We start from the raw sequence: 11685 nt of genomic DNA, 5'->3' as shown, positions 1-11685 counted from the left end.
CAAAATGAGTTTTCTTCGCAATTATTTCAGCGGATAATCATTTTCATCTATGATCTATGAGATATCATCAAAATAGTAGCGCTTGCCAGAGATTCAGTTTTGCTAAATTTGAGTTTTGGCTTCCATCTTGAGTTATCAACTTCACACTTAGAGTAAATATGTTAGAAACACAATAACATTTTTTGTTATCATCAAAATCAGGATTGCTTGTGTTCTAAAACCCAACACATCTTCTTGTACCCTATGCGATATCTCTCTCAGGTTTAAATGTGTTATTTTCACGCTCTTATGGTATATCGTAACATCAAATATGACAACTGATCTGTCAAACGTCACACTTTAATTATTTTTTGTAGAGATCATTATTACTTCTCAACTTTATACATTCACGTCACATTTGAAAATAATAATCAAACTAGACAAATAGCTACAAACAAAATATAAACAAGATTTCCATTTTTATTTTTTTTAAAAAAAAATTATTTGGAGTATAAAAATCTACGCTTCTTCATGAATTCTATCTTGCAATAGAGGGACTTGATGATAGCCTAACAAGGGTCCATTTCCTCGCTCATTATCTTCCTTCACCAAGTTCTCTTTTGCCTTTCCCCAAACAACAGCATATAACCCAATAACTAGCACAACTGAACCAGCCACACTGCATGAAAATGCAATTGGATTAATGCTCATATAAACCAAGAATCATATCATGTCGAAAATGCATCCGACCGTTAATAGTTGTCAAAGTGAATAGAGCTCATTGGGTTTGCCCGCTCCGTCCCGTGAATAATTTGGTTGGGTTGAAAATTTCTCAATCCATCCAAATGGCGGGCTGTCCTACCCCGTCCCATCAAATATAACTAAAAATTGGTAGTCCGTTTCGTCCAGTCCCTCCAAATGATAGATTTTGGTGGGTTGCGGGTCGACCAATTTTAACAGCTCTATTTACCAATGACTTAAAAGTGTGAAATGTCAAACCTGCCAACGTAGAGAACTTCGTTGAAGAAGATGATGCCGATGATCGTGGAGACGACGATCACCAAGGGGTTGAACATAGTAACGAAAAGAGGTCCTGTCCTCGAAAGGCACCAAGACATCAAGTAGATTCGGAACGATATGTTAACGATCCCCTGCATTGATGAAATTAGAGAAAATTGTTATGATCAAAGAAGAAATAAAACGTCCCTCGCGTAAAAATGAAGGACGAATACATGTTTAAGTTTTGGATTCGAGATCGAAATTCCAACAATTTATATTAGGCTACTCCATGCACAGATACAATCTCCCAACAGATTAACCCATAATTGCTATGATATTCAATGTTATACTAATCTCACTTTCGCTACCACGTTTTCACATAAACGTCAAATGTAGAAAATTGGACAAAAAGATTATCAATTCTGACCAAGAATTCGAATGGATTTCGGTGAATTGATTGATCAGGCAAAATCTAAGTTTCAAATAGATACTTTTTTTTTTTTTTTTTTGTAATTTATGGAAACAAATTTCGGATGAAGGTGAAATCAATAGAGTAACAGACAAAGTCATGAGCTCCTCGTTAGCTAATACGATTTGTTCGATGCTATTTTTTGCAGACACTGCCTACAAAGTATCTAAAAGCTCATATTTTTCGCAGAACATTTCGCCGGTAAAAAAAAATATGGGCCATTGGATTCGAATTAGCCAACTAATATACGGAATATGAAAAATTTCAACCTATCCCATGAGTATTACCTCATGGGACAGGTGTATATATTTTATTTGTTCAAATCATATGGCTTCATATAATTCAATGAGACCCACATGATATGAATCAACCAGTGATTGCCATCTACCCCATGGGGTAATATACATGGGGTAGGATCTAACCTACCACGGAATATAGGTGGAAGAGGAAGAGAGTTGTCCAAAATTGAAGAAATCCTAATAGTTTTACACAATTACATGAAAGGTTATAAAAAAATTGAAGCACGATGAAAAGTTGATATCAAGTATCAAGAATTGCAAGATTAGGCGTGATTCGTCGGAGTTCAATAGTAAATAAAGACTTTTTAGTTTTTTATTATATAAATTTAATTATTTTAAGTCAAACAGTAGATAAAATAACAGAAACATCATAAACTTATGATTAATTAAATGTATAAATATTCAAGTTCTAACATAACCATAATGTCACATTAGTATTGAGGGATTTGAAGCTAGAGATTTCAAATATAATAACAAATCAATTGGTTGTCAGGACAAATCCACTTGACAATAAATTCCAAATCTCAAATAGTTATTTTTTGAATCATTGTATTGGATTTCAAATCAATCCCAACTAGGGAGCTAGTACAAATTCACCCGCTCAAGTGAGGATGGGAGGATGGGTTCGAAGCCACTTATCGGGTTTGGGTTTGGGTTTGGGAAAAATTCAAATTCTTCAAAGTGAGTAAGGGGCAAGTATGGGATTGCAATCTCCCTCTCCAAACCCGTCCCAATAGTCGATCTAAATATCATCAATGCAATGAAATCCATTGATTTTTCCCGTGCTCGCCGTTGGGATTAAATTGACAAGCAAAGCATAAGAGTGCAATCCGAGCCATTATATCGTGATGGGAGGGGTCGGATCATGAAAGCTAAGGGTGCATATATATGTACAGTTTCATACTGTTTCTTCTAATCTATAAAGATCAGTAAGCACCTTTTGTTCTATATTCTTGTGATTTGTAATGCTACTACCACACGACGAAATTAAAGTCGTCATATCCCGGCATATGATCATGTAAGTAATCCCATAAGCTATGAAACAGATTTGTTTCCAAAAAAAGTTGCACTCTAGCCTCGACTTACATTCTACTCACTTTGTTAATCTACCCATTTCAATTTACGTATCACCTAGTACCATACCATCATCAACAAATACAAGTGAACTATGAGGAAAGTATCGTTTCTCACCGCATATAATACGGCAACCAAGCCCATCTCAGCTTGTAACTTCCAAGCAGATGAATCTTTTTCTGCAATCAGAGCAATAACAGAGGATTGTATGGTCAAAAAGACGCAGTAAATCGCCACCACGACCATCTCCACCGGGTACATCTTGAGAATCTTGGTCTGAAATAACATACCAAAGGATTATTCAATCTTCATTACCTCATCATATCAAACCTTGCAACATTTTTGCAAAATTCTTTAGCCTTAGGAAGAGTCAAACCTGAACTAAAGACCACACCGCGGTTAAAAAAGAAGCCATTGCAAGCAAATTTCCTCCAAGAACCCAATCTTGTGGTGATGCCAAAACATGTACCGATGAGGTTAAGATTGATGGTTTGTTCAAGATTGCTGCTCCTTTGTACAGAGTCGCAATAGACGCCCCCGCGATTAAAGTTATAGTTCCCAAGAACTTGAGGATTCCACTTGATCTTTTCAAATCTAGTGTTTCCATCCTATATATGGTCATCAAGATTTGTGTTAGTGCTCGATTCTGGGACGTGACAACGATTGAAATCTGATATACATGACTTGGAGGTAACCTGAATATGACGGCGAGTATGTAAGCAAAACCCGGAACAAGATTCAGTAACTCGGATCCGAGTGTGGGAGAGCTGTAGTCGATACCAGCATAACTCCCAATATCTGCTAAGCAACTTGATGCAAGCAAAAAAAAAAAAAAAAAGAAGAAGAAGAAAACAACCATAATTAAAAACGATGTATATATAGTTAGTCGTAGCGATGCAATTCAAATTTTTTAAATCATACAACAGAGACAGAGACGAAACTTTGTTTTGATAAATAAGTGATGAATTACCCGCACAAAGCAAGCAAGAAAATTCTCCAAACAACCGTGAATGTAACCGGCGGGATTTTAGACCTGCAAAGAATCAAAACACCCAATAGCCCACATAGATCTCTTGAAAAATATAAACTTCCACCAAAAACTGAGACAAGAAAAGTGTTAACCTGCGGAAAATAAACGCGGTGGGGAGAAGAACAAGAGTGGCCAAGCCATTAGAGTAGACTGATAAAATGTAGAAACTGGCGCCTTTGGACATGGCCATTTTGCTTACTATCAAATTGGTCGCTAAAGCCGTCATCGCCACCACCATGCCGACGAAAGGCAGCAAGAATCGCCCCGCCATGCCGCCGTGTCCGGCTCCACGTTGCGGGTTGGGACGAGATACTTGACTGCGTGCTTCATGTGGGTGCATTTTGTAGGAGTTTTATAGAATCTTACAAGCTCATGAGCTAATTGTACTGGACTGGATTTCTTTATTATTGTAGTTTTGTTTTTACATTATTTTATGGATATCATATGATTCAGTAGAAATTATAAGTTTATGTATATGTATATATATATTTTAGAAAAGACAATATTAATATATGGAAAGACTATGATTGTGTTGGCATGTTGTGTGTGTATATTAAAATAATAGATTTTTGTGGAGTTGATGGATTTTTATTGACTTTTATAGAATCTCACGGATTTACAAAACAGATTTTCGTGAATTATTTGTTAACTTTTGCAGGACTTTTATAAAGATTTGTAAATTTTTCAATACAATTACATGAATTTGTATCTTTAATATATCTTATTATTTTTATTTTTTTCTTTGAAATAATAATTATTTGACATAAATAATAAATTTATTTGAAATATTTTTTTAATTTATTGATGAAATGGATTTCATTTATTTTAAATAAATATATATATATATATATATATATATATATATATATATTAATGTAACAAAATTATAAACTAAAAAATTTGAGATTGGGTAAAGTTATTTTTTTTAAAAAAAACATATGATAACTTATAAATTATTTATCAATTATATCATAAAAATTTATTTGTCAATTTTTATTTTTTATCATGTATGTTATCCGCTATTCAAATATTTGAATTAAATCATATTATAATTTTTTGAATCATATATTATTATCATTAAATATTAAAATTATGGGTTTAAATCATAAATTAAAAAGCACAAAATATTTCGAAAATTTCAAATTTTTAAATAATATTTTTTATTTTTTATTTTAGGAAAAGAACAAAAATATATATATATTAATTCATTTTGAATATGAGAGAGAGTGAGATAGTGAGGAGTGAGGAAATGTGAAAAAAAGATGGAAATTATAAGTGTAGAAATCCATCCAAATCTTTGGGTTAGACCAAAGACTTTTTTTTACAAAATATAGTTGTACGTTAATCATTAATGTTTGTATGTCCATGATTTTCATGGAGTTATTAAAAGTCCATTGACATTTTGAATAACACTAGACTTTTATAGAGTTTTTAAAAGTCAAGGTTGAATATCACTTGGCTTTTAAAACTCTAAAAAAGTCTATTTTGAATACCACTAGACTTTTATAGAATATATAAAAGTCATGATTGAATACCACTAGACTTCTAAAATCCATAAAAGTCATTAATTTTCCAGATTGAATACACCCCCTTACAATGAATAAATCATGTCATAAATGGATTTAAATATTATAACCAGGACCAATAGCATTTTACACCCTTATAGAAATACAAAAAATTACAAAATCCCTTCTCAAAAAAAATAATTACAAAATCCCCTCTATAAAATTATTAATAGGCTTTTACGTCATAGTTTTTTTAGAAAATCAAGCACATTTAATCCTTACGTTTTAAAAACTCATGCACACTTAATCACCACATTTTTGAAAACATAGAGTTTTAAACGCAATTGATTTTACATGAAGAGTTTTTCGCTTTTTTCAATTTCACTGATGCATGTGCTTATATAGTTCGCCGAGCCCTAAATGAAATATGTGTTTTACTTATGATCAAAACTTTCATTTAAGCTCTTTCGAAAAAAAAAACTTTCATTTAAGCTTTGAAAATATACCAAATAAGCCTACAAGCGTACATTTAGGTTGTGTTTACTTGATATGATAAACATAGGATTATAATCACACGTTTACTTATTTTTTTAAGGCTCGTATTAACTCATAAAGCTCATCCATAATTATCTAATTTAAACTTTAAACTTTGATGATTTATCACAAATAAATGGTGTGATAAATAATCATTATATTTCTAATAAAAAAAATTACACTAATATCCTTAATTTACTTTCCAAAAAAATAATCTATGAAAATTGAAAATCTCATTTAAAAAAATTATATAACATGGATATAAATTTCACATACTTTAAGATATATTAATACATTTCATTTGATTTAAATATACGAAAGGTCCATTTAAAAATTATAAAAAAAAATCTAATAATTTAATATATGATTAATACATTTCATAAGATTTTATCCTTATTCATGGGGAAAAAACATTTAACTCAATTTATTAATTGTTGTTTTGAAAAATAAATAATATTTATATTCAATAATTTTGGTCAATTAAAATAATTTACATGTGCATTAATAATAATTTATATTATTCAATAAAAATAACAATCTCAATTTTACAAATAAAAACTAAAAATAAGATTATATAATATACAAAAAGAGCAAAATTGTAACTTGTCATTTAATCATAGTATCAATCACAAAATTGATTCATTAAAGTAAACATGTGATTGTTTATGCATTATTATTCTACATCCTATAAAATTAGTTTAATAGTCTTAGTATTATATATATATATATATATATATAATTAATCTCACTAAGTAAACGCAGCCTTATAGTATAGTAACATAAATCTCTACCGATGGAGAAGATATATGAGTTCGAATCTACGTTAAAATAAAAACCCTCCTCCCCAACGCCCCATCTATAAATTAGTTCACCACATGTATATACATGAAACAGGGGCGGTTCTACTAAGGGGCAAGGGAGGGGCAGCTGCCCCCCTTGATTTTTTTTTTTAAAAATTATCTATATATTTTTATATTTTAAAAAAAATAATATATGATCATAAATTAGAAACCAAACACAAAAATATAAATGAGGGTCAAAAAATTTAAGTTAATCTTCATTGTTTAATGTGTGAAAAGTGACCTAAAAATTTGTGGTTTATAGTTTTTAAAAAATTGTAGCCCAATCACTAAGTTTTTAAACCTAAACACAATGGGTTTTAAGTTTTTAAACCTAAAAAAAAAAAAATTGTTGAAGCAAAAATTGTTAGCTTACAAGCTTCTAAGTTTGTCTTTTATTTTACCAACCGCAACAACTGCATTGAAGAGAAAATTTTTTTCTGAAAATATTTTTACGAATATTAATTAATTATATTGAAATATATAAATATATATATATATATATAATATTAGTTTATCGAATGAAGTATTATTAGTTATTTTCAGTATATATCAAGTCGTAAGGGTAAATTGTAAATAAAATTTGAAATATAAAAATATTATTAAATTTACTGTATTTAATTTTTTTTTATGTGATGATTAATTATGTGTGTGTGTATATATGTGATAATTTATTCTGTCTGGTTGCCCCCCCTTAAAAAAATTCCTGGATCCGCCTCTGCATGAAAAAAAGAGGAAAACCCCATCAATTTTCAGAAACTTGATGAGATAACATTGTGTGTATAAAGATATCAAAACGGGCTAGCGGAACAAGCCGGCCGCGATCTGTCACAACCCATCATTAGGCGGGTCTGGCCGAGTCAACTTTTAGGCGAGTTGAAAAAATATCAATATAATCCACCTCTTTTAGGTGACGAGATGGGTCAACCTAGCGGGCCTACGTGTAATTTGACGTGTTTCGGCAGACCAACCTGCAACACATCCCAACCAACCATTAGACGGGGCTGGACGGGGCGAGACGGGCTGGCCCACATTTTAGGCAGGTTGGGAAAATACCAACCAAACCCACCTATTTTATATGGCGGGGCGGGCCAACCCGACTGACCTAGCCCATTTTGACATCTCTATATGTGTATTGTACTCATTGGTAGGGGTGGTATACCGTACCGAAAATTGTATACCGTATTCATATCAAAATTACTGTATAAAAAAATGTTATATTGATACGATATCGAAACTCTCGGTATACTGAAAATCGATATACAAACATTTCGTTTCATATAAATAGCATACCTCTTTTCAAAAAAATAAAAATAGCATAACGATCATACCAAAATTTCGGTACGGTATTGGTATATACCGTTTTATACCCCAAAAAAATCTTATATTTTTAAAAATGTAAAAATTTATTGTTTATAAATATTATTTATTTTAAAATTTTATATTATATTATTTCGGTAGACTGATATATATTGAACTTTTCAAATTTCATACCGTTATTGTACAAAAATCTTCGATATTTTTTCAATATGACAACTTCAATATACTAAAAATTCGATATTTTTTTTCTCACCCCTACGCATTAGAATATAATGTAAGAGTTAGTATGATTATTATATATTATGATTAAGTTGACAAAAAAACTAAATCTATACTGATATCTGGCATATGAATGTGAAACGTGATAAGTAATTGTACTTTTATGTCTACTTAATTATAATAATAATTTAATAGATATGATTTGATTCTTTGGATCCTACCACGAGATAGTGCCTTAAAATAGTATTAATTTCACTCAGATGTGGTAGGATAGTGCCTTAAAATAATATTAATTTCACTCAGATGGAGCCACATAACGTATCATCCTGTTATCTCAAAAAAAAAAAAAAACATATAATCATCCTATAAAAATTTGAGATAGGTATGTGAGGGTTTTTTTTTGGTACACTAATGAGTTAAGACGTGAGAATTAGTGAAAATTAAAGTAATAATCAACTTAAATGAAAATTACAATATCATCGTCCCATTATTATTATTATTATTATTATTATTATTATTATTATTATTATTATTATTAAAGTAATAATCAACTTAAATGGAAATTACAATATCATCGTCCCTTTATTTGAGATAGGTATGGACTGGTATGCGAGGTTTTTTTGGGAAAATTGCATATATCACCCTTGTGAAATTTCGAGTTTGCTGATAACTCCTTATGAAAATTTTTTAAGCTAATAACCCCCTGTGACTCTAGATTTATAGCATACACACCTTCTCAGCTAAAAAATGACGAAAATACCCCTACTTAAATAAATAATTAAACTAATTTTGTTTTATAATTATAAATTTAATTTAATAAAATAATCAAATTTTAGTTAAATAACTATGAAAATTATATATAATTATTTTATATTAATATTTGTTATACACGAAATATTTTTTAATAGTAAATTGTATTATTACATTAAATTATGTAATAAGTTTAATTATTTTTTAAATATAATTTAATATTTAAATTAATTAAAGTGATTGTATAAATAAACTTAATTTAAAATATAAGTTAATGTATTGATGTTTTTATTTAAATCTTCAATGAAAGGTGATAAATTAAAGAGTTCAAAAATGTTAAGGGCATTTTCGTCATTTTTTAGCCAGAAGGGGTGTGTATGCTACATATCTAGAATCACAGGGGGCTACAAGCTCAAAAACCTTTCATAGGAGGTTATCAGCAAATCCGGGATTTCACATGGGTGATATATGTCATTTCCCCGAGGTTTTTTCGTCCCTTTATTCTAATTAAATAATAATAATAATTATTATTATTATTATTATTATCAACTTAAATAAAAATTACAATATCATCGTCTATACATATAACATAATAGGGAAAATTATTTTTTTCATTAACTTATCCATTTTTGTTTTAGTTCATTAATTTTTCAACGTTTGGTTTTGGTACACTAACTTTTACTTTTTGACCGGTCAGTATTTTTCAAAACCACGTACAATTGGACAAACACTAAGCTTTAAAAAGTTAATTAAAATTATCATTTTCTAGTGCACGTCAGCAATTAGATTAAAATATCGGATAATTAAAAGCTAGTATACCAACACCAAACTTTGAAAAGTTAATCGACCAAAATTAAAAAATGGAGAATTTAATATAACAAAAAAAACTATTATCCATACAATATGTTAATAAGGTTAAGAATTTAGAATAATTAACTTATTTATAATTTATCTATGATTACAATATATTATCTACTTTTAAAATTTTTAAATATATGTTATATTTATTTAAAATTTTGAATATTTAATTTTCCATATCAACTTTAAATCAATTTGAAAATTAATTAACACAAAATACTTATTTATATCTGTATGTCTAAAATTTTAAAAATTTTAATTAATCAATACATTTTAAAATAAGAGTATCTTTTGCTAGACGATCTCACAAATCATTATCCATGAGACTGTCAAAACTAATCATATTTAGGATAAAGGTAATACTTTTGACATAAAAAGTAATATTTTTTCATGGATAACACAAATAAAAGATCTGATAGGATGGTTTGAGTGTAGAGGGGGGATGCATACACTTCAACAAATTTTGATCAAGCTTGATTCAAATTCAATCGGATTAATGATTAGTTCTTGTCTTATCTTGGTGTCTAGATTGACAAACAAAAAGGATGTGCAAAAATATGCCAAAGTGCACACTATGAACACTGATTTGAATATGTATGCAAAACTAATAAAGTAAAGTAAACTGATGAAAGGACACGAAGAGATGTTTCTGGATGTTCAGAGATTTCAATGACTCCTACGTCATCCCTTCTTCCTCCTCGGAATGATAACACTAGAAGACTTTGAATTTTACAATCAACTTGCATAACCCCACTCCAAGACTAGGATTTATACACAATTGTCTATCTTATAACTCCTAGTTACAACAAAATGATAGTCCTCGACTGATAAAATAAAAGTGTGTTACAATTCGATTTCAATTTCACAATGTGATCTTGAAGGATCAAAATAACAATTGTAGAAGTGTGCTTCAAGGTTCTTGATCAGTTTAGCTTGTAAAACTTTGAGACTATATCGATGTTCTTGAATGCGAAGATAAGCTATTCAGAGAGCTTCTTCAACTGATCAATATGCCTTTTATAGGCTCGAATTCCAACGGTAATAATTTTGAATTGTATCAGAGATCATTTGAATTATCCCGTTGCTTTGTTTGCTTTTGTTTTTGCCAACATTCTCTGCAAAAATTTTAATCTAAAATCGTGGTGTTATGTTGCAGGTATGTCAGTGTACGGAAGACTTTATCCACTAAGATGAACTGATAGTCGTTTCTGCTTATCTGCTCTTGTGTTTCTGGGAACACTTGATGCAATAGGTAGACTGTTTGGGAAATCAGTTTACTTCCCAAACAATTGATCAGTACAACTATTGTAGTGAACTAAACTGGTATCGCGATTAGTTTAGCGATTCTTCTTTATCAGTTTAGCCATTCTCTTTATGCGATCAGTTTAGCGCTGCGATTTGAGCTATGAATATATCCGCTTAGTGTTAGTTTGCAAACACCATAATTTGAAGTTTTCAATAAGATCTGTCTCACAAAATTGACCTTTGTGTTCGTCTCACAGTAGGGGTGCAAACGAGTCAAGCTACTCGTGAGTAGCTCGAGAGCGGCTAGGTCAAAACTCGACTCGAACTCGATTTGACCGAGCTCGAGTAGCTCGAATATATAATCGAGCTTCAGCTCGGTAGTAACTATGTGTGTGTTCGAGTAGCTCGCGAGCTACTCGATTATATAAGTATATATATATATATATAAATACATATAATATAAAAAATATATAAATATAATATATATAATATTATTGATATTAATTACTCGTGCTCGAGTAGCTCGAAATATAAGTCTATTTTTGAGCTTGAGCTCGAGTAGCTT

The 11685-nt window shown here is 30.2% G+C and overlaps 1 protein-coding gene across 1 annotated transcript; it reads right to left on the bottom strand.

Annotated features, from left to right (window-relative positions):
* Window positions 1-433: 433 nt before the first annotated feature.
* LOC140885323 (WAT1-related protein At3g28050-like) lies at window positions 434-4122 on the bottom strand. The gene is made up of 7 exons (XM_073292289.1): window positions 3943-4122; window positions 3791-3853; window positions 3516-3629; window positions 3197-3428; window positions 2938-3096; window positions 979-1130; window positions 434-658 (listed from the first exon to the last, which is right to left on the bottom strand). The coding sequence occupies exons 1-7, from the start codon at window positions 4119-4121 to the stop codon at window positions 499-501; spliced, it is 1059 nt and encodes a 352-aa protein (XP_073148390.1). The 5' UTR covers window position 4122; the 3' UTR covers window positions 434-498.
* Window positions 4123-11685: the final 7563 nt, after the last annotated feature.

This window comes from Henckelia pumila, chromosome 2 (assembly GCF_033568475.1).
Source record: "Henckelia pumila isolate YLH828 chromosome 2, ASM3356847v2, whole genome shotgun sequence".
Classification (NCBI taxonomy): Eukaryota; Viridiplantae; Streptophyta; class Magnoliopsida; order Lamiales; family Gesneriaceae; genus Henckelia; species Henckelia pumila.
This window is presented reverse-complemented; position numbering and strand designations above follow the sequence as displayed.

What these genes read in the sequence shown, in the direction of transcription:
- LOC140885323 (XM_073292289.1), bottom strand. Translation starts at nt 4,121, where the DNA reads ATGGCGGGGCGATTCTTGCTGCCTTTCGTCGGCATGGTGGTGGCGATG. An exon ending in ACCGCGTTTATTTTCCGCAG is followed by an intron (nt 3,854 to 3,942) that starts GTTAACACTTTT and finishes GATTCTTTGCAG; the next exon opens with GTCTAAAATCCCGCCGGTTA. An exon ending in CGGTGTGGTCTTTAGTTCAG is followed by an intron (nt 3,097 to 3,196) that starts GTTTGACTCTTC and finishes ATGTTATTTCAG; the next exon opens with ACCAAGATTCTCAAGATGTA.